The 24,058-nt window shown below is 36.1% G+C and overlaps 2 protein-coding genes across 17 annotated transcripts in view; one reads left to right on the top strand and one right to left on the bottom strand.

Annotated features, from left to right (window-relative positions):
- The window catches only part of MED12L (mediator complex subunit 12L), a 377,954-nt gene that overhangs the window by 53,041 nt on the left and 300,855 nt on the right, over positions 1–24,058 (bottom strand). For 9 of the 12 annotated variants that reach the window (XR_009185439.2, XR_011648585.1, XR_011648586.1 and 6 more), the window contains 15 exons: positions 19,692–19,919; positions 18,894–19,035; positions 17,012–17,132; positions 16,532–16,633; positions 15,747–15,860; positions 12,387–12,586; positions 10,137–10,325; positions 9,088–9,162; positions 8,780–8,970; positions 7,756–7,917; positions 5,706–5,817; positions 3,561–3,650; positions 2,313–2,422; positions 2,005–2,140; positions 1,020–1,181 (listed from right to left, as the gene is read on the bottom strand). Coding sequence is in view for 9 of the 12 variants with exons in the window: in XM_058295148.2 (XP_058151131.1) it covers positions 1,020–1,181; positions 2,005–2,140; positions 2,313–2,422; positions 3,561–3,650; positions 5,706–5,817; positions 7,756–7,917; positions 8,780–8,970; positions 9,088–9,162; positions 10,137–10,325; positions 12,387–12,586; positions 15,747–15,860; positions 16,532–16,633; positions 17,012–17,132; positions 18,894–19,035; positions 19,692–19,919 (2,134 nt within the window). In the remaining 3 variants the exon portion in view is untranslated. The remainder of the gene's footprint in view (positions 1–1,019; positions 1,182–2,004; positions 2,141–2,312; positions 2,423–3,560; positions 3,651–5,705; positions 5,818–7,755; positions 7,918–8,779; positions 8,971–9,087; positions 9,163–10,136; positions 10,326–12,386; positions 12,587–15,746; positions 15,861–16,531; positions 16,634–17,011; positions 17,133–18,893; positions 19,036–19,691; positions 19,920–24,058) is intronic. The other 3 variants (XM_058295151.2, XM_058295149.2, XM_058295155.2) reach the window with 1 other exon arrangement.
- The window catches only part of P2RY12 (purinergic receptor P2Y12), a 48,797-nt gene continuing 25,975 nt past the window's right edge, over positions 1,237–24,058 (top strand). The window contains exons 1-2 of one of the 5 annotated variants that reach the window (XR_011648591.1): positions 1,237–1,329; positions 14,208–14,307. The gene's annotated coding sequence lies outside the window, so the exon portion shown is untranslated. Of the gene's footprint in view, positions 1,330–1,396; positions 1,505–2,054; positions 2,148–14,207; positions 14,308–24,058 lie in introns of those variants that run through there. The other 4 variants (XR_011648590.1, XR_011648589.1, XR_011648588.1 and 1 more) reach the window with 4 other exon arrangements.

Below are 24,058 nucleotides of genomic sequence, written 5' to 3'. Positions count from 1 at the left end.
TTATCTATACATAATATTCCATTGTGGCTTCCTCTAAAACCAAGGATCAAATACCATCCACAAACTGTTTTCTAATATCTGTCTTGAGATTAGAGCTCTGTCCTGGGTCCCAAGACCACATAGCCAAATGACTTCTAGATGTTTCCCCCTGGAGAATTCACTGGCACTGGAAACACAACTTCACAACCCCACTGGTATGAAATACTCAAGCTGTTTCAAATATGTGCAGCACTGGATATCCCCCAAGAGTTGTACTCTTTCACATCTTTATGTTTTCCCTTCACCTGGCCAACTTATCTCCTTTAAAATGGTGCAAATGTCAGTTTTTCTGGTGATACCATTACTACTTCACCTTGTCTGAGTTTGCTGGCTCTGCCTCAGTGTTCTAAAACACTATCTCTATGTGGTAGCACACAAATCTTACCACACTGTACTTGTTTTTTCTATTTCCCCTTGTGGGTAGGAGCTCTGGCTTTCATCTCTGTGACTGGGAATGTCCAAGGCTGCTCAACATTCATTGAAAGAAAAACCAACAGCTCTTCTCAATTTTAGAAAACCTTGTTTAACAACTTATATAAAACAAGTGTTCATTAAATATTGTTGGATTAGAATATGAAGTACCATCACATTTAAAATATTTCTTTTTTTACTCTGTATAGCTTCATAACGAGAAATTTTGTCATGAACAAAGTTCTTATCTAAACATACTCTTCTTCTAATTATGAAATAAAATCAGAACTGGACTTTGCTCTCTATTTTTGTTTGTTTTTACACTAAGCTTTTATTTAGTTTACTTAGTTTTCCCTTGGTGAGTTTTATAAATTTAGCTAAAAATTTTAAAATAAGATCTTCACAGATCTGAACTATTTATATAACAGCAATAACTACTGCATTGGAATGACAAGAATAAGCTTTTTTAAAAAATCAAGATACTACAAAATTGAGATGTTCTATATAGGGAGACGAGAAAAATATTTTTCAAAAATTTAAATATATGAGAAAAAAACATTTACTCTTGCCTGTTTTTTATCTATAGAGTCAAATCCAGCAATTTTGTTTCCTTTTGTGTCAATCAAGGAACCCATAGGTTCACAAGTGATCACATCGCAGGTCTGTTTTGGCAAAGGTAGCAATTGTCGAACTTTGTCAATACTTTCTGACCGCTTGTCTCCTAGTTCTTTCTATAAAATGAAAGAGAGAGAAGTGGGTTAGAAATTACAATGAAGGCAAACGTTAACAAGAAGGAAGTGCCCCTATGAAACATTTCCCTTTCTACAGCTATGTTCTTTACTCTTGAACATGATCTTTGTGCAGCTCTAAATTACAGGGGTAAGTATGTTTCATTTCTTCTATTTAAGTGGGAAACAGAATATATATAAAGACACACTTGTTACACAACAAACTTCAGAGGGCTGAAATGAAAAAAATTTAGGGTAGTATTTGCAAACAGAACACAGGAACTGCAGCACAGAACACTTCCTTGCATCCAAGATCAGACCACAAGGTAATTAGCAATTATTTTATTCCTAAGGTCTTCATATATAGTTGATTCTCTTTAATATCATTTGTTAAGAGTTTATTTTGAAGGTTGTATTAGTGGTTAATCAAATGAATGGATTTAGAAATATCAATGAAAATGGCTATTTTTTTCAACTACACATATCACTCCAACTATAGATTTATCCTAATTCTAATGTTGGCATTTTATTTTTCTATTTGATCACAGACTTCTAAAGTTCCTTAAAAATTTAAACATGTTCTGAGAATATAAGTATGTTTTTATAAATATTTTTTAAAGATAAATCTTCAAGGTTATATGTTTGCAACTTTGGGTACTAGTAAGTTGAGGTGACACAAAGAGCAAAATAATCATTTAAATTAATATAAACTTGCTTGTTAAAAAAATACATGTTTAAAATTTAATGTGTAGTAAGTTAAAATAAAAATGCAATAAATAATTCATAAATAGTCTGAGGTAATAAGATAAGCAGATCACAAACTTACTTTCAGTTTCTTTACTAAATTCATATATGCTCGTTTATTCTCTTCGGATCCCCCGGGGGATGCATTTGATAGGTCAGAAGCTAATGTTCCATTGATTAAAACGCCCAGCATGTCAAGAACTGTTGTGAATAATTCACTAAGAGGTGAGAGAAAATGATTATTTTCATCTTGAAGCAAAACCAAGACACAATTAACTGAGGGCACAGAATTTTGAATGGTACCTAAGAATATAAGATGTGGCATGGTTTGTAGTCAGTTTATACCAGGCACACATGCAGCAAAAGAAATGTGAAGTGATAACAACATACTTGTTAGTGTGCATGTCAACAGTTCCTGAAGTAATTATCTGCAGGAGAAGGAGGGCCCAGTCTGCTGTCCACTGAGTACTCCTCTGCACCGTGTCAAACATTCCTCCTACCTAGCATGTAAAAGACAATTTAAAAAGTCTGCAGCACACTCAAGAGAAGATTATGCTAACTTATGCAGTGCCATCTAAGGTAGCCAAATTTTGATTAATTTTTAAAATTAGTTTATCCTGTCTTCTCTCTCTTCTAGCTAAATATCTGTCATTTCACTCTTTGTGGCATAGGAAATTGATCCTCCCCTCACCCTATCCCACAAAAAGGTGTGTGTGTGTGTGTATGGGTTTACCTGAGGGTTTTCTAGGAGTCGGTCTCTGGTATGTTTTTCAATTGAGGACCACGTGACCAGAAGTTCAATTCGGTGACTTCAAAAGGGCTAAGAGCTTGATGCCAACGCATGGGCACATTATCAATATGAATTATGTATCAGTGGTAGCTTTTCTCTTATTTGTAATCTTTCAGGATGTCTAGTTTTATGATGAGAATTTAGTCAAATTAAACCTGAACAGGTCAAACTGATATAAACCAACTAACTACAGCTCCAATTTAATTATTATTGAACTTAAACCTATATAAGTATTTGGAAATATCCAGTAATGCAGAAGGAATGAGGTACAGTAGCCTTGACCCACACAGACCTACCAGTTAATATGTGGGAATCAGGTTAAAAAAAAATGAGCCAAGGGTTCAGGCAAGCCATCCTTCAGAATCAGAATTAATTTTGGGCTTGTCTAATGAGAAAAGAAAACTTAAAAGGAATGTAAAATGGGTGAGACATTTTAAATTTCTGTTAAATCACACTGTGGAATATGTTTGTAAAAGATCAATATGATAGAAAGTTTGACAGTTTTTATTTAAAGGGCATTTTTACGATTTTTAAATACATAAGAAAAGCTAATAAATATCTCAAAATGGGAGTCCTCTCAGACCTATGCTTAGCACAAACGGAAGGGAAGGATTCTCTGAGATGGAGGGAGGGGAAGGGCAGGAAAAGGGCAGATCGATGCCTAAAATACCTCTGTCTAGGAAGTCAGATGAGACAGGAAGGAAACAGAATGCCTGAGAAACAGAGAAGTAGCTATAAAGAGCCAACAGTGCAAGGCCTCACTTTGCACACGGTGGGAATGGGATGCTGGAGTTATTTTCACATTTAGGTAAGTGTAAAGGAGGGAATACCCTAGAAATGCCTCTTACCAAATTTAGGCGGAGTTGCAATGCCTCGTGCATCATCTGCCGTGCTTTTATATCATCTTGGTATCGTTCTTCTCTCCAGTTACTTAAAATCTAAGATTATAAATAGAAGACACGATTTTCCCTGTTGAAATTGGAATTTTCTCTTATTTGAGGTTAAAGTGAATTTTTTACTGACAACCAAAAGCAATCTCTTTGCTTTAATAAATTAACAACCAAAACTAAAATAAAGTATATTAAGACGCCCTTCAAAAATTTTTGTTTTTCCCGTGTTCTTCCATGCAGACAGAAGTCTGGACATTTCTTTGCTCATCCGAATTTCTAAATGGGAGAAAAACTTCCCATCTAATTATGTACCCCATTATTAAGTCTGGGAAAATGTCTTGAGTGCCATTAAGTTAAACATTAATTAAAATAAATATTTATTTTAAAAATATATTCGTCTACTGGTCTTATGAACATAGGTATTGAACAGAGAGAACTACTGTGTCAATCTCTCCTGTATTTTATTTTCAGGAACATGTTTTAAGCCCAAGAAAATGTATTATTTTTTATCTTTTATTGAAGAGAATTGCTATTTTGTAGACTTGTCTTCCCTGATAAAGGGAGTGTGTACTATTTTGAAAAATATGGCACCTTGGACATCAGCCAAGTGGCATATCAATTTATAGAGAGTGATCCTTCCTCACTGACTCAGACTCATGCTGGGGTGTTTGTGGAAAAGTAAATAAAAAATGGGCAACACCCCAGAATCTGATGACATGAATAAAAAAACTTTGATGTTTTGAAATGTGGTTGCTAATGAGAATCAGCTTAAAAGAGCCGAAATGAGTCATATGCAGAAGTAACCCAATCCAACAGATGGCCTATACGTATACTGTATGGTTAGAGTACTTCCCAAATCTCATCCAAATTACAGACCTCTCTCAAGTCTGAAAGAAGGGCGCAAGGCAGCTAATAGAACACATAAGCTTTAATGGAGCTTACATTCTATTCTAGTGGTAGAACAAACAACAGGAAAAATAAGTCAAGTGTGATAAATGGTAGGAACAGAGCAAGGAATAGAGAATGGCAGTGGTCCCATTCAAGAGGGACAGCCTCCTTGAGGAGGTGACAACTGAGCAGCGACCCGAGGGCGCATGCCATGCTAATCTCTAAAGGAAAGACCCCCAGGTAAAAGATGTAAAGGCTTTCTTCCCAAGTTCAAATTCCAAGAACAGAGAACGCAAAGTGATGACTGATAGGAAATGAGGTATAAGAGGGAACAAAACCCGGATCATGCACAGCCCAGTAAGCCCAGACTTTGAAGTTTTATTCTAGGAATAAGAAGAAATATTTGGAGCATTAGATTTGGAGCATATCCAAAACGTGGGAGGTAATAAAGGGCCCAGAAAGGATTAAATGTCCTTATCCATGCACATCCAGTACAATTCAAGGGAAAGGCATGATGTCAGGTTCTATAAAAACAGTGCCACAAGGAGGAATCCATTAGGCTCTACAGCAGGATAAAACAACCCCCATGACCACTCTATCTACTTTGCCTAATTCCATGCTTTCTAGTTTCTAATGTAGTCACTCAGTTCCCTTGCAGTACATAGAATGCCAAGCGTCCCAAACAGTGGCCAAGCGAACTCTGGTTGGTGAAAAGGCAAAGTCTAAATTCTTTGTAAATGAACTAATACACCTTCTGTTTTATAAATGAGTATCATGTGTATTTGGGCTGGCATCTATCTGGCTATGAGGCAAATAAAATTGAACTTCTGACCTACAGAGCTCAAGCCCAGACCAAATGGAGGAGCTGCACAGAGCATCCTCTGTCTAGCGGCCACCCACACTGCAACACAGATTTCTCCAGGTCCTCTCCCAAGAAGAAATCGGGGGGAGAAGCAGCTCTTTCACAGTTTCATGTAATACAGAAATTTTTGTTTACGTCTATAGACATTCATTGCATGCATAATTAACATGGTAAAATTATGAATCTTGTGTTGACCTGAATGCCAGGTAAAAGAATAGGGCCTGGGTTGTCTCTCCCAGTATCTAATGAAAGCATGCTGTGCCCTTATTAGTTTAATCTCAATATGAGAAAGGAAAACAAATTAATACCATTAGAAAGGAACCTGCCTGGCTTAATATTATGCTACTCTTTACCTGATTAACTTGATTCTGAAGAGAGGTTAGCAGGCCTTCCCGTTGTTCATCTTGTCCCTTAAGGCAAGTAAGTACCAGTGAGAGGAACGGTTGTTGACTCAAAAGAGACATACTACAAAGGAAGTAATAATATATTTAGTTTAGATAGGATGGATTACTTCCTACTGCAACACTACTCCCCACACCTCCCTCAGGTTATTGGTTCTAACTTATTTTACTCTTCAGAAAAAGTCAAATATATATTTCTACTACTATGATTAGAAGTCTCTATCATGCTTCCAAACAACTTCATATGCTCTGTATTCCCTAACGGGCATTCCCAAACCAGCATAAATTGATACTGCATGTGAGAGATTGTGTGTGTGGCAAGGGGGGGTGGGGGGTGGGGGGTGGAGTTGGGGAGAGGGAGTTTGGAAAGAGATGAGGAATTTGCATTTTATACCAATAAGCAGAATTTAAAAATACATAACACAAGGAAAATTAATTTATACACAGAATAAAATGTAAGAATGAATAATTTCTCTCTCACAAAACTCTTAATTTGGAGCCCAGGAAATAGGCCTATGTGTATGTTGTGCCTTTTTTTTTTTTTGGCTCCTTTTGCTTTGTTTCCCAGCACATTAATCAGGATCAAACAGCGGGGTATTCCAAGAGCTAAGGTCTAGGAATGCCAGGCTGGAGACTCCACTAGCAGGGCACTTGCTGACGACCTCCACATGCAGCCCTACGGATCCCACAGCCCAACCTGCACACGGCTTCCAAGGCATTTGATAAGAACTCTATTTTAAATTGGCATTTTGACACTATTTCTTCAATTGTCAGAGAACTGACAGATCATGTTGGCAAACAAAATGCTACAGTGGAAAGAAAAACTTCTTAAAATGAGACTGAGGCCAAGGTATTCATTCAGTTTCATCCCACTGACTCTGGAAGAACTACCTTCACACGCTCTGTAATATTAGCTATCCTCCCTGAGGGATATAAGACAATGTAAGTTCAATCACCTTTTAGCAAATAAACTTTGAAAAGTAAAATTGAGTCTCTGGCTAGGTAATTAATTCTGCCAAAGATGGTGAAACAGTCACATGCAAACTAAAATACATACAACGCTTGGTCTTTTACCAAAATTTACTGTAGTTAAGAGCCCAGGCTCAGAAACCAGACACCTGGGTTTGAATTCCAACTTTATAACTTCTTAGCTTGTAAAGATTATGTCCATGAGCAACTTACTTAACCTTTTAGTGCCTTGGTTTCCTCATCTATGGAAAGGATAATTTTTGCTATGAGAATGTAAGAAGTTCATGCATGTAAAATGTTTTTTATCAGGTTTGGCATTTCATATGAGCTCAATAAACGACAGCTAAAAATATTAATTAGGGCACAAGAAACCTAAATGTGTTCAGGATTTTTAAAAGATGGAAGAAATGATTGTCTTCTCTTTTTCTTCAGGGTTGCAAAATTCATTGTGTTTTGGCTTTAGTGTGAGGTTTTCTTCTTTCTCATTCACATGGTCAGATTTCAAATATAATTACTTGAAGGCTCTTCGTCAATACAAAATGGTAAAAAAAAAAAAAAAAGACTAAATTTGTTGGCTAAGAAGTTTTACAATTTAGTCTAAAACAAGAGCCCTAAATATGAAAACTGTCATTAACTATTTCAGGATCCAGCATGACAAAATTATAAATAATTCTATGTATTTTAAACACAAAGTAGCTAAATAATAAAAACACAAATAATTAAAAATAAAATTCAGGGACCAGGTGGCTAGCCAGATCTTATTCAGTAAGTTTGAAGTGAGGTTCAATAGTCATTTTTAACAGATTCAGCAGTGATTTGAATACACAGGCAAAGTTGAGAAAAACTGTATAAAATATTATAACCTGGAACCTTTCAGGAAAGAGCCTTGCCTAACATAGGATGCTTCCAATGCCATTTAAAAATTAAACTTCAGGGGCTTCTGGGGGCAATGACTCTGTATGTTTGCAGGATGCTAGATATTCTCAACTCTTCTTTATACTCCCACATAAAGAGACACACCTTCCAGCCATACCTTTTCTGTTTTTGTCTGTCTCTTTCCTTTTTTGAAGAAGAACCTAAGTGCTGTCCCTTTTCCAGCTCTTCCCCAGCAGCTTTCAACACTCTTCCTTGCACAGAAGTTGGAAGCCTAGCGATTAGGGGAGCCACCAGCCACACACCCCGACGTTCAGAGGAGCTAAAATTAGAAACAGATGTTAAACGCAAATGAGCATCCTTTCTCTCTTTTGTCCCAGTTACAACAGAAACTCCAAACTAAAACCTTTTATGAAGAAGTCACAAGACTACTGTAAATTTCTTTTACTTCTCAACTACATTTCCTTGACAATTGCCAGAAAATTGCATACATATTTACCCAAGCTTATGGAAAGCAATAAAAGGGGGTTTCCTGGGAGGCTACTATAACTATACAATGTTTCTTTTTAGCCTATAAAAACGTTTTCCCATGATTTTGGCTCTCTGATTTGTAACAGCCTTTTGTTCAACACAGAGTATGCTTTTCTAACACATGGCTTACAAAAGGAAATATTTTTATTATATTTAAGCATACTAGTAGTTTCCAAAGTTTTACAATTCACTAGTTAGATTTTAAAACAAACTGAGGAAACGTAAGTCAATCTACCTTTCATGATTAAAGTGTCACTTTAAGACTTCATGTGCTTCCTGCTTCTAATTTTGAAGCCAAATTACTATGATATAGTTTGTGCAGAATTGGCAATTAATAAAGACTACAGAAAAAGTGTTTCCTATATAATGAATACTACCATATACTCTAATCTAAGGGACACTAAAGAAATGAATCAATCTTAGTGTCATCTGTGGTTTCATGGAGTCTGGGCCTCCCTAGTTTAACATAATATTTAGAAAGTTAAGATATCATCCACCCGAATTTATACCTTAACTTAGTATTAAAGATCATTGCCACATTTCCTTCACAACACTGTGGCTTTATGTAAAAAAATAACTATTATAGAAACAAAAATTGCTGTTACATGCGAAAAAGTAATGATAGCCCATTAAAACTATAAAAAAACAAATACCTTAGAAATGTCTTTATTCCATTCTGCCGGGTGCTACTTGCATCTGTACTTCCAATACCATTTGGATTGAAGAGACCCATTCCAGAATTGGAAGAGTTGTTGTTCAAGTCAGCAGACTGCTGGAATACCTCTATTGTTGCCTTTGCAATATTATCCAGTAAGTTGTTCATTTCAGCCACAGACCCAGAACCCTAGAGTTGGACATTAAGAAAACTAGCACACCTATGTTTTACTCCATCCTCAAACAGCAACATGTTTTTGTTTTCCATAAAATTATATACACATACACATTTTCAATCCATACTCACAGGGTCCTTCAGGCACTGTTTAATCATTAACTGAAGTTCTAGCCAGGACTGCCTTAGTGTCCACTGCTCAAGGTTCTGTAGAAAATGGGGAGAATTAAAACTTTCAGAATGCCTAAGATGTCTTAAAACATAATTTCTTGCAGTGTATTTTCTCTCAAGAAATAAGAGAATGATCATACGCACACTAAAGAGGTTTATGGGTCAAAAGACACCCAAGTCTATTGCATATATTCTGTGTAGACACAAAGAAATAAACAGCAACATTAAAATAAGGTGCCTGTTGTATAAAACAGTGATCACTGTTGTAGATGATGGACTGTGGGTAATAGTACGAATATAATAATGTCCTTTCATGAATTAAAAAAATATGCAATACTATTTCAAGGTGTTAATAAGGGAGGTATATGAGGAAAATACACCTAATGCAAACTATGGACTACAGATGGCAGTAATACTTATTATACTTTCAAGAACTGTGACAAAAGTACCACACTAATGCACAGTATCAACAATATGAGAACATTAATTTGTACATGAGTTTTCTGTAAACCTATACCTTTTCTAATTTAAAAAAATTATAATAATAAAAATTAAGGTGCTTGAACTCCACTAGGCACTGCAATAAATGAGGTATTTCTTTTCTCAAAATCTATCTATAACCAACCCCATTCCAAAGTGGTTACAAGCTTTCTTGATGGTCTTCCTTAGAGCTTATTTCTCATACAAATACAGAATTGACTTTTTTTTTCTTTTTTCAATTCATTTTATTTTTTTTTTTATGTTTTTAATTTTAGCATTGACTTTTAACAAACGAATATTTATTTCTTGCTTATATACAACTGACAGCGTCTCTAAGTACGCAACAAGAAAGCGTGACAATTACACAGAAAAGAAAAAGGGGGGGAAAGGGCTTGAGATAAAAGTCAGAATTAACTTAAGTCAAGAATTCCTTAACATTAACAGAAAAAGACAGATAATAGCTTTTCTTATTATAATCACAAAGAACGTGCCCAACCACAGGACCACAATCTTTAAAACATCCCACTTACCTGAAGAATGCGCTTAATGTGCTGTCGTTGCAGGTTGTCCCCCTCAGTACATTCTTTAATGCCATGAGGATAACAGATAAGCTGTAATAATTTCTGTGCTTGCATATTTGAAAGCACAGGGTCCAATATAAGTTCTTTGTCTGTGCATAATCTTTCAGGTTCTTTTAAGCAATGTTCTCCTACCCATTCCTAAAAATAATATGACAGATTGACAGGCATTGACTTTCTATAGTTGTACGTAATTTGGACTAAATTCATAACGGAATATAAACTGGCAGGAATTTTCCAATTTTAAAAATGTTACATTAAAAAAGCAGCTGACAAAAGTTTTAAAGGCAAAATTTATAGCATTTCAAAGTACAAAGTAGAAATCTTAAAGAAAAAATTTAAAAACATATATGGCAACAAAGGAAAGGGAGAAAAAAAAATGAAGGAAAGAAAATATTGGTATGTGATTTCACCAGAAAATGAGGCCTGTCTCTTGGCACTGTTTTGAAAAAGTTTGCTTTTTAAATTTACTGTACAGTGATGATGATTTTATATCATAGTATATTCATCATTTTTAAAATAGAATGCATTGCATTATAGTCTACTGAGTAGGAAGAACATAATATAACAAATCTCTCATTGTTGAACATTTAGGAAATCTTCTGATTTCTTTGGTACTATTATAAATAATGTTCCTATTATAAATAAATATTTGTATACATCTACAACTACTTTCTTAGGATAATTTCACAGAAGTATAAATATTGGGTCAAGGGGTATACCAAAAATTTAACCAATCTTCAACTCCTTATAGTAGGTTTGTTTTTACCAGGGGTATGTGTGTAGCAATTCTGAAATTACTTTATATGAATTGTAGGGTTACACAAATGAGTAAATGAATTGATGCTGCTGGGTGCCAGAGTTCTGACTGTGGATGGAATAAGCCAATACTAATATGGAATGGGGGAATGCAAAAGATGTTTATGAGGTTGGGTTGGGATTGGTACTATCAGAATGAATTCATAATTATACACATGCACACATTTACATACATGGACATTTTTTCCCCCATACTCTGCTCAAAGGGCCTAGAAACAATGCTACCCCATAGAAATGAGCAGACCTAGTGCCCACATCTTGGTATCTAAATACAACTACCTATTAAATGGAATCAAGATTCCTTGGAGGAATGGATGATTTCAGACCTGGGGGATAGGGAAAGGACAAGATGGGACGGAGATAAGAAAGTGCTTAAAAATAAAGCAATGGCACAGGAGCTATATTGAAGGAGCTCCCACTGGACAAATCCAGGACAATTTGAACATGAAAATAACCAAGGACAATATATTATAATCCCTGTGGATAATAAATAGAGAACAAAATGGGATCTTCATTAATTGAATGCAAACTGGTAATTGTGGAGGAATTGGAGGAGTGGGGAAAACACACACACACCCATTTTGCAATCATCATAGTAAAAACTGGTTTGGACAACAACCAAAATGCTACATGAGAGGTAGGGGAGCAAGGAAGTTTGATAAGCAGCAGAATATTTACACAGTCTCAAAGTTTCTCCCCAAAGACTTATTAATTGCAAGGGGGAAAAGAGTAATCATATAGTACAGGGAAACTTTGAAACTATACAATGAAGATACCTGGATCAAAATTAGCACCTTAATGAGGGATAAATGGATAGCATGTGCCTTCAGATATGATCCCTGAGGAGGACACCTTACTTCTGTAGTATCTTGGCCAGAGATGCATGACCTGAAATTAATCTATAGAAACTTCAAGATAATCTAACATTATTAGGCCAACTGACAAATCTGGAACCTGGCTTACTGATAAGAAAAAAGTACTGTACCAACGTTAAATTTCCTGATTTTTTGATAACTGTACTTGGGCTATATTATGAAATAAACAATGAAGGATTCAAAAGTAAAGAAGCTTGATGGATGCTATCTACTATCAAACAGTTCTGGGAAAAAAATAAGTAACAAGATGTACCTACATTCGCAAGAAAAATAGAATTATGAAACAAATGTGGCAAAATGTAAAAAAATAATACATCTGTGTTGGGGTATATTACAGTTCTCCTTATTGTTCTTGCAACTTTTCAGAAAATTTGAAATTATTTCAAAGTCAAGTTAGTAGGGGAAAAAATGGGCTACCTATTTACAAGTTTCCTACAATCATGAGCTGCTCTCTACAAAAGAACTCCTTCATATTGAAAAGTAAAGGCAAATTAAATCTGAGGATTACCTGTTGACAGATAGTTCTCAGTACGTATCTAGCATATTCTCTTAAATTGGCAGTTTCTATGGAAATGCTTTTCCCACAGGATTTTGAATTTTGTGAGGCATTCCAGACATCATCAGCATTTCCATCACGACGTAAAGCCCTCATGGTGAAGTCATCATTTTTTAAAGAGCTGACATTGTTATTGCCAATTTTAGCATCTCCTAAATAACAGAATCACAAAAGCAAAATCACTGATGTTCACAATGTTGCTAAATATTTGAGAAGTAAATGAGGCTAGTTTTCAGGGATTTAAAATAAGTGAATGGTATTTTTGCATAGCCAGTTGTTTGGCAATAGACAGGATGGATCAAGAGAATAAATGTGATAACCCAGAGAAGTTTCTACCAGAAGTGAAGAAAAACCAAGCTCGACTCATTTCTTATTTTGTTTACAGAATCAAATACTTTTTCACCAAACTTGGAAAGGCTATTATGAATCACACTGAATAATCACAGAATATTGACTTCATCAATATTTGAAGCATGAATGTATTAAAATTCATGTGACTTATAGACAAGGAAAAAATGGGTTACTCACCCTTCTAGATGTCCCTTTTCCATTTCTTCTCTTACAATGACTTATTTTCTATCCATAGGTCAAGAGAAAAGTTTTGCCTTAGCCCACCTTACTATCAACTTCTTGACAAGAGAGATTTATTTCCCTGGGAATGGAAAAGGGCAATGCATACTAAGGAAGCCCTGTAAAGTAGGGCATTCATTGAATAACCCATGTCTTTAACTTTCCTCTCTGTAAACACCCATATTAGAAAACCTTACCTGAACAATTTCTAACACACTCTGTGGAATGATACTAAGAAAAATACTCTTCTTGTAAGACAGTTCTGGGGTAAAAAACAAACAAAAAAAACTGAGCTGGATGTTTGCACAGCTGGAAATGAGAAATCCTCTCTTGCCATGACATAAAAATAACTGTCATTTTAAAAGTGGGAGAGCAATGTAACTTGGTAATAGGATTGCCAAATGACAACAGAACCTTCCAACCTTTGTCTTGTAAACTCACAGAATCATAAGCCTCGAACAAAATTTCCTGGAACTTACAAATGAGTTAAGACAAGGCCTTCACTGCCTGTAATAACCGAGCAAAAGCAAGCCCAGGTCAGTGCAAAAAGCTTCTTAAAACCCACAGGTCAACCAAGAAAACATTTTGACTCTGCTGAAAATATGTGAAAAATCAGAATAATGATGAATATTTACTTATATAATCTTAAGAGGAGGAGAAGAATAAACAATACATTTCACTCTATCAATATATTATCATGTATTTCTCATTGAAATACAAATACAAATAGTATAAACTTCACTTCACCCAAAGGAGTTTATTTAATTCAAAGGAGCTCTTCAGGAACTGGAGGAGAGACCCATTTTTACAAAGTGCCAAAGTTTAATGTGCATTCTTCCAATTTTAGGTGATATAAACAACCATCTCCATGCCTCAAGTTAAACTAACACAGAAACTAGGACCCGAATTCTAAAATCATTCCCATCTGTCTAAGTCAAAGAGACCCTGGTAAAAAGGACTTGATATATCATTGGTTAGGATATGGTAAGGCAGGAAATTTAAACTCCTGCAGAAACAGAAACAAATAGATTCCTCTGCCAGTAACAGGCTAGGAGATCACCATGCAGGTTAGACATTAGAATGACGGAAAAAGTATGGGAGACTACGCCAGAACCATCTGCAATTTTATAGACAATAGAACACAGAGTCCTCAGTGACCCCCTGGCTCTGCTGATACTCAAATGGCCTGGTCTTAACCTCTAGGTTCTGAAGAAGCCTCCACTGCTTATGAAGCTGCAGAAACTGCCTAAAGCTGAAGCCAATTGAAAAGTGCAAGGAGAGGCAATCAAAGGAAAATGAGCAGGTAATTATGCATGGATATTAAAATATGACAATTTGCATATTTAAAGAGGTGAGAAAGTTCTACCTGATACTGAACCAGTCCTGCAAATCAAAAAGCCAGTATCTAGATTGCTCTCATTTTGGTCTCTGCCATTAAAATATCTGTCACTCAAGGATTCATACTTCCAGCATCAGTTTATTAAAAACCTACTACTTGCTACTCTCTTTGATGACCATTAGAAATACCACAGTAAAAAGACAAGTTCTTTCTTTCATGGTTCCAGCCTTTTTTTCATTAGGTAGAATTAACTAGCTGCCTTGCCCTTTAAATATCAAGGTAGGGAAATTTTACTTACTGGAATGAACATGTAATATTGGCTGTATATTATCACAAACTTGTAAGCCTAGAGAGGCTGAAGTCTGCCATGCAGCTCTCCCCTTCAGTTTTTATTAGAAAATTTATGGGCATTCCAAAGGAATATGGAATTATGAATATTTTTAAAGGTAAACTTTTAATCATTTGTTTTATGAAAACCCTGTTATCCTTCTGATTGTCACAAAATAATGTTTTTCAAACAGGAATATAAAGGGAAGCTACTAGGCTATATCCTCAAACATTCTCTTTAAGACTCATCTAAAGCAATTTCCGTCCACTCAATAATTCCCAATCTAATCCAAAGGCACTCCTACGGAACATAAGAGAAATCTTTTTGTTTAGTCAAGGCCAAAAGAGTGTACCCAAAGTTGGAATTAGGAAGTCTAAAGTCAAGACTTCCTAATCATTCAAATCCTTAAAAGATTTATAGAATAAAAATATCTTAAGGTATTACACTCTAAATGAGTGGAAAAAGCAATACTACTGCTCCTGGAGAATATACACCAATAAGAATGTAAAGGTCATCTTGGACATTAGGAGTTAAATGAAAATAATTACTGTGGTAGCTAATGTTGTTTCATCATCATCATCATTGTAATTATCAACTGATTGATGAAAAAAATAAGATGGAGGGATATAAATTTGCTTAGGGTCACAACCAGAAACATCATTAAAACCCAGGGTTTCTGGCGCTCTAGTACTGGAATATAATCTGGCTGAAATATAAACCTTTGGTTAGATCGCCACGACATTCTTGTCCATCGCCCAGTGTGATTTCTGCCAATAAACAAAGGCAAAACAACTCTGTGGGTCTACTCTGAGGATCTACTTTACATCAGAATGAGACATCCTGCAATTAAAAGGCCACAAAAAGTATTCCCTGTAGGTTTGGGACAGATTCTCTCAGAGAGTCAAATTTTACTTGGACTTGAGGAAACCCAATTATCTTACCTAAGAAAAAAACAAAAAAAAAAACCCAAAAAACCCACACATGTTTCTGGTAATTAGATTTAAATCTGAATACAAATTACTTTGCATCAGTTTCTGGTGATTAACCAAGAGGCTTACTGCCAGGGTAGTCTTACCAAGCATCATAATTGCTTTTAAGACAGCAAACACAGCTCCCACTTCAATGCTGTTGTGAGCAGCAGCTAACAGGTGTCGATCACAAGATGATCGTATTCCAGGGAAAGGCTTGCCTATGAGAACAACAGCACACCTTTATTAGGCTCATTACCATCATCAACAATTCTTTTTAACCATTTAGAGTCCGCAGGGCCTTTCATTGGAAGACTGTGGGTGCCTAATTGCCATTAGCTAGGTCTAACTGATGCTTAATATTCATTAAGAAACATGGCCAGTTTTCCATCCTCAATCTTTTCTTTATAGTTATTAAAATGATGTCTTTGCTCTTTGGAGAGATGTACTAAAGATTAAAAGGGCCTTCCTATACTTGTGCTGATCCGCACACACACATATCTATATGGAAATGATCTTTAGATACCGACTTCAGTAACACCCCTAGAATTAATTCTTGCTTGTTCCTTTTACCTTCGCAAAAGAGCGTGCCATCACTGCCCTAAGTTCCTATGGTGATGTTTATAAACAACATGGTTGGTACGCCGGAGGACCACGCTGCCCACAAGCATGGCTAAGAGCAGAGGTATTTTTATTATTAACTCTTGACACTGCATAAATGAAAGGTGCTGACAGCTCTTTCAACGGTATCATCTCATTCCATCTGCGCCCCCAAAGCAAGCCCACCGAAACCAGGAAGGAAATTACATAACGGGTAGCTTACTCTGTCGTTTTAGAGCCTAAGATTCCAAATAAAAATGTAATTTCAGAGAATTTTCAGTTCTCAGCTCACCCGTTGCTTGAGGTAATAAGCAGGCCTGCGGAGCTCGGAAGAGATGAAGCAGGAGTCGACATGTCATTCTCGCCCCCGGCTCGGCATCCGCATCTCCACAAGCTAGGAAAAGAAAGGGATTTTAATACCAAGTTTTCTAACAAATTCAAGACCCAGCCTGGAAGATTTATAATTAAGCTTATCTTTCTGGAATAATTTAGATGAATGCCCTTTACAATAAAAAGTAAAGCACTGACTACACATTTCTAAATAAACCTGAGAGCTTCCTTCTTAAAAATAGGTAATAATAGTTTGCAGGCTTTCCCACATGAATCTACATTGCTTGGTAAAGAACTAGCATAACTCTTTCATCTTTATCTTGATGTCGTACCATTTCCTACTTCAGACACCCTAAAATACTATATTCCCAGTTTTTCACTAGATGGGCACCACTCTGCCAAGGTGAGACAATCACAAAAGCCACCCGGGATGCTGTCTTACCTGCTGCTAAGAGAGAGGGAAGTGCCACATGCTGCACGACGTCCTCCAGGGAGAAACACTGTCGTGCTATCAGAATAGCAATGAAAGTAGCTAATGAATCATGGAAGGAAAGGTCACTCACCTTCAAGAAAAACATTGACATGTTTTAATACCTAAGCCACATCTAAGATCAATATCTAAGAGAATGTAGGCATTACCAGTAAGATTTCAAACTCCAGAATGAACCAGCAGAGTGAAATGACAACCTTTCATGATTATAAGCTGTAGGCCTAGTTCTACTTTATGAAACAAAGAGGGAATTTATCCATATCCCAATGCTGTAGGAATATGCTGAATACTATCTCCTGTGTACGTTTAATTGAAAACCAAACAAACCAACGAGCAGAATCTAGAAATTTCTACAAGACGAAGCATGATTAAAACTTAAGCAAATGCAAAACGTTATGTCATTAAAGGGAAAGACTGTTAGAAATCAAGGGGAAGTAAAGGGACTACACTAGTTGAAAAAGTTGCCCCGCTAATGTTCTGGAGTTCCTTTCAATAACAAACAAAAAGTAACTGTTTCATATGATTAAAATGCAGTTTAAAAAAATCTCTCAAAGTTCCCATACAAATGCTAAAATTTAAAAAAAGGAAGGAAGGAAGCAAGGGAGGGAGGGAAGGAGGAGAGGAAGAGGAGGAAAATTAATTCAGTAACAGTAAAAGTAAAATCTCTACCTTTAAAGATCTCACAAGACTGTGGAAGAAACTGATAATAACAATGGCTGTAAGAGCAGCCTCCACACTGAGGAGTAATATATGCCAGGCACTGTGGTTAACAATTTACAAAAATCACCTCACTTAATAGCACCACACTACGTGGTTCATATTATTATTAATTCCAATTGCACAGGAGAGGGAATGAGGCTGAGGTGAAGTGTAAACAAACAGCCAGGAAGTTAAAGAACAGCCAAATAATGAGAAAATTTGGGATCTTTTCTGTTTCAAAATAGCAGGCCATGGATATGAATTATATGCATGTATCTGTATATATCTATATATCTTTCTATACAGATAAAGATATATAAAATCTTAATAGGTGGACATGGAAAGGAGAGAGGATTGTCCACCTAGTCCCCTGGGATAACAGAACTAGGCAGCAAGCCTCCAACTGGAAGGTAATTTTTAAAAATGTATAAAGTTCTTCTATACATAAAGTGTATTGTCTTATATAAAAATACAGACTACTTCAAGAAGTGATAACAGGGAGCAATAAATAAAGAACCAAGACAGCTGTTTAAGGAATCTACATCAAGAATGCATGTATTTAAGGAACTCATTAAAATACACACACACACACACACACACACACACACATATATATATATATATATATATAGGCCCCTTTCCATTATCTTCAGACACAATTACTAAGAAAGAATGTACAAACCTCTGAATCCAGGCCCAGTACTGGCAGCTCAACAAAATCAAGAGCACATCCTGTGCTTTAAAAACAAAATTGGTTCTCTTCAAAATATAAGCAGATTTAGTTAAAGGATGTCCTATGCAATGAGGAACCCAAGGCACATAGGAAAATCAAGACAAACAGTTCCGAAGGGACATCCATATGCATGAAATTCTAGTTAATCTGAGATTTCAGGAAGAGAGGGAAACATTTCAAACTATAGATTAAGCTATTAATTTTACTTAGTTGTTTTTGTGTGTTTTTTTCCCATTTATTTAGTCCTTGACAACTATGCTGTGGCTTACTGTTTTTGGACAGAGAAAAAAAAAATGTTACATTTTTAGAAGTTGAGTTAATTTAAAAACACATGTACACGATTACCCACTAACTGAATGTGTGATGGCAGAGTACACTTTGTTAGTGAAATAGAAAACTTACATCTACAGTGCAAAGTACATCATTAAATCCCCACACATGATTTGAAGAACAACAAAGAGCCTTCAGAACGCCCAGCCATTCTGAACTAAGAACAGTGCAGCAGGCAGTAAGTTCAGAGGAAAAATTAGCTATGTCATTAATCCTAGAAAAGAAAAGGAAGATAGAAAATAATTTACACAAAACAGAAATGACTCAGATGCAATATACTTCATCAACATGTATCTCACTGTTATTAAACAAGTCATTTGTTTTCTTAAATTCAAGGATATAATAAATATAGCAAATACCCACTTATCAAATAACCTAGTAGAACCTGGGGAAGAGAAAAGTAAATGATGTCAAACTTTTTTCCTAATGTTTAAGGCTGTTTAGCAACAATAATTGGTACATCTGTGAATTAGCATATTTGTAGTTTTTGAACAATTCTGATCTGTAGATTCATAGCCCTACAATGTAGGGACACGCAATAAAAAATTAAAAACACCATGTAATTTATGTAGGTCAAATATTTTTTTTTAAATACAGGCAATTTTACTTACTATACCTGTTTTGTAAACAGATAATATAACTTAAAGACCATATACATACAAAGCATCTCATGACAGAGCAATAAGCCAAAAAGCATTGTCACTCAAGTTAAAGAAATTTTAGGGTATAGCAGAGATGAATTCAGGACTAAGGTAACGTGAAAAGAAGCAGACAAATGTCAGCACAGACAACTACTAAAGACCTTAATTTAAAAGGAGCTTAAAGGCAAGAGCTCTTTGCTAATCAAGAATTCCAAGGAACCAGTCTTACCTTCCTGCGTCTTGATGCCCCATACATACATTCATGAGAGTGTTGCAGACAAAGCTGTATCGATTGGCAGCATTGTCACTAAGGATCTTGCCCAGCATTGAGTAGTTGATGCTACGGGCTGATGGATTCTCAATAAAATCCATCATGAAGTCTGGATCCCATCTCAAGTTAGAATTTGCAGGCATCACATTATTATATATGGTTTGCTTTACTTTTGAACAGGCACTACTGAGATTACAAGAAGAAGAGAGATTAAAAAATAAAACTATAATAACTAGCATGCATTTTATATAAGGGCAGATTAAAAGGCAGCAATTGCAATATATTCCCAGAGAAAAATAGCATTATGAGTTCTTAACTGCAATGTCCTAATAATCTGCACTGAACACAGTGCTTGAAAAACATTAGCTGCTGAACCAAAGGAAGAGCAAAACAGTAATAAGATACTTGGTGATCAATCCTAATAAATTTATAAATATTTTCTATATTTTAAATGCAATAAAAAAAACAAAGAATTTACTAAGGTGCCCAACAACTTTCTCTTAACAGTGGTTGGAAAATGTTTTTACTTAATAAAAATGGACTGGACCACACATCAGGAATAATTTGGCATTTTAGTCCTAACTATACAGGCTAGAAAACTATTCCTCTAGATAATGTTATCAGAGCAAGTTCATGTGCCAAGCCTATTTTCATCACTGTGGTAAGGCTGAGAAAAAGAGAGGCACAGTCCGTGCCTTCAAGAAGCTTACATTCTTTTAAGAGGGTATAGATAATACACAAATACTAAGGGAGTGAAAAAATTGTGTCATTCTTAAAATTTATTACCTTGTGTTTCTCAACAGTATTAAGAGAAACAATAAGTTACATATGAACAAGATATAAACTATTGCAAGTATAAAGGAATTAGAAATTATTTCCTCCAGTCTTACTCTGTAGATGAGGCTGAAGGATGGCTACCTAATTTCAAAGTTCATGTTCCATGTAAACTCCCCTTAAATTTCACTATTCTTGCCTGCTTGCCAAGGACAACAAACCCATAAGGAACATCTGCTTTCTCTAAAACCTCCCTTATGCAACAGAAAGTCATTTTTAGATTATGTTTTGGGGAGCAAATTTATTTGTGGATAAGGTGCTATATGGCATTTTTTTTTTTTTTAAAGCTTATTCTTATGCACCTACAAAAATAGCAGTCAGGAATTATAGCCTCAAAAATGAAAAGGTGTATAGACTCTTTACTATAAGCTGTTGCCATTCCCATAAACTTTAGTAAACCAGATATTATTTAGTTCAGTGTTTACCAAAATATGTTATAAGACCTTCTCATCATAATCAACTGGGGTGTTTGTTAAAAACACAGATTCCCAGGCCCCGCTGCTAGTACACTCAATCTGTATTTTTGACACGCTCTTCCAGGTAGATCTAATGCCAAATGATGATTGGGAGGCACTGGTCTGAAAGAGGAATAATGTCACCCACTATTTGGCAATGATTACAATATACTAAGCTCCTCCCTTTCTTTGAAGACAGGTTTTCTTGTCAGTAGTCATAGAAGGTTACAACTTTTTGATGTGTAGTCATGAAATTTTCAAAATGATGGACGATGAATCGTCCTGAGTACTTTAAAAAAATTTCTTTTCCTGTCTTATTCTTCCCACCCTTTCTAGCCAACTTTCCATTAAATTTCACTTAGAAATGGTTCTTAATTTGTTTCACTTCCCCCCTAAAAATGAAGCAACAACAAACTTCACTCTTTGCTGGTTCCCGGGACTGATATAATATCCTTGTTTTCCTGAGTGTTTAATGTAACTCACTTGTGCAAATAGTAAAAACTTACTTCTTTTTATCCAATACCTCATTTAATTCTACATAATTTATCCACATCTTTCTATGGAAATCTAAATAATTATGCTTATCCTTCATTTTTATGATAGATTCAGCCCCCACTTTTCATTCAGTTAAGAAAGACTTCACTTAAGTAAGCTCCTGCAGCATCTGGCTTGGACTGCACAATTTTTTTGAACCCTGTGGCTCATGGCTCCAAGAATAAACACTTTTAACAAGGGCACAAAACATAATATTCCATTTCATTTATCTCAAGATTGCAATCAGAGCTAACATTCATAGTAATATATACTAGGTTAAAACTATTGGAAAAGGTAATTCAATATGAATTCTGGATACAGGGAGTGAGAAGGAAAACTACAGAAATAAAATTTTCATAACTTACTAGGCACTAATATATTCCTTATGCCATAAGATTTAGTAACAGCCATAAAATTCATGTCCTGATAATGGCAGTACTTGAAATCTGAGACAGGAAATTAGGTTACCTACAGAATTTACCATGTCTTCTTCTAGTTAATTCAGCTATGCTTTTTTTCTCATGAAGAGAACAATTTGATAATATTAAAGCAAGTTGGATAATATTAACAATTTGATAATGTTAAGTAGAATCAAATAAAATCTAACACAAAGCAGGATGTCCTTTAGTTTTTAATGCAGACTGAATTATAATTACTCAACGAAGGGAACTGGCCATTTTTAAAAAATCATGAACACAGGAAAAAGCAGTTTACTAAAGCATAAATTTTACAAAAATGGTGGCTATTGAGTAAAGACAATATGGAAACATTGTAGAAGAGTTAATGTGGCTACTAGAAACCTTCTGTGAGTCACTAAGAAATGAAAATATTTTGTATCTTCCCAATGCACAAAGAATATTAAAGCTACCCAAATTAAACTCAAAAAGGTAGCTCAAAAAATGGGGTACCAAAGCCAAAGGAGACACTGGAATCCAGCGAAAGTCACAAAAGCTGCCTCACTGAGCTTTCTGTTAGGTTGATGATTCAAACTGGATTTTAAATTTAAAGATGGCGGAGTGAGACACTTCAAGGTTGTGCTGCCACAGAAGCTTTGACCAACCAAAAGAAATGACTGAAACATCTTTCTCAATGTATCAGACTGTGATACTTTATATCACAGTAAAAGGACTGTGGTAACTGAGTGAGTGCCTAATCAAGAAAAAGGCTCTTAAAAGCCGTAGGATCGGGTGGTGTCCTGGGCTGACCCTTTCCACCCCTGCCTGGCTTGGGGAGGAGCCAGCCCATGCTCCTAGTGGGTGTCGCTGCTCTAGGTTCAAGAGGAGCAGAGCAACCTTTGTGCACATACTCGGGACATATGTAGGTCTGGCTCAATCTGTCTGATGTTAGCTTGAAAAATTCAGTGTCCTATAACTTGTGATTTATATTCATGGAAACACGGTAAGAATTTCCAGAGCCCCATATACATGTGCAAGAAAAGATACATACACAAAAAGGTTCAGGGGGGCCCCTACCCTTGGGCTCGGAGCTCTGCTGTAACACTAGCTCAGTACAAGCTTAAGAACAAAGTCTGTATTCCGCAGTAACAAGTTAAAATATAAAAACTTCCAGATTTTAACAAATGATTACAAAGCATACAAAGAAACAGGATGTGATGATCCATGCAAAGGTGACAATTAAAGCATTAGAAACAACTAATGAGGAAGAGCCAGAGCTGCGAAGTTCCAGACAAAGGCTTTAAAAAATGGTCCTAAATATGCACAAAGTGCTAAAGAAAATCTTGGACAAAGGACTAAAGGAAATCTAGAAAATGACAGATGAATGCAAAAAGAATATCAATAGAGAGATGGAAATTATAACAAGGAGTGAAACAGAGCTGAAGACCACAGTAACGGAAATTAAAAACTCCCTGGAGGGGTTCAACCGGACACTGGAACTGGCAGAAGAAAGGATCTGTAAACATAAACATAAGACAATTTAAATCAGACAGTCTGAGGGGAGATGTAGCTCAACTATTAGAGCGTCCATCCGCCTACCCTATGGAGGGTCCAGGGTTTGATCCCCAGGGCCTCCTGGCCCGTGTGGTGAGCTGGCCCACGCTCAGTGCTGCCACGCGCAAGGAGCGCCGTGCAACACAGGGGCACCCCCACGTGGGGGTGCCTCACATGCAAGAAGTGCGCCCCGCAAAGAGAGCCGCCCCACGTGAAAAGAGTGCAGCCTGAACAGGAGTGGCACCGCACACGCAGAAAATTGATGCAGCAAGATCAGACAACAAAAAAGAGACGCAGTTAACCAGTGACACTGGATAATTCAAGCAGATGCAGAAGAACACACAGCGAATGGATATAGAGAGCAGACAACAGGGGGGAAGGGAAGAGAAATAAATAATAATAAAATAAAACTACAAAAATTTTTAAAAAATAAATTAAAAAATCAGACAGACTGAGAAGTGGAAAGAAGTATGAAAGAAAGTCAACGGAGCCAGACGAACCTGTGGGCACCATCAAGCATACCAATGTCTGATTGTAGGAGTTGCAAAAGAAG

Source organism: Dasypus novemcinctus, chromosome 4 (assembly GCF_030445035.2).
Source record: "Dasypus novemcinctus isolate mDasNov1 chromosome 4, mDasNov1.1.hap2, whole genome shotgun sequence".
In the NCBI taxonomy this organism is placed as follows: domain Eukaryota; kingdom Metazoa; phylum Chordata; class Mammalia; order Cingulata; family Dasypodidae; genus Dasypus; species Dasypus novemcinctus.
The sequence above is the reverse complement of the archived record's forward strand: the minus strand, read 5'-3'. Positions and strand labels throughout refer to the sequence as shown.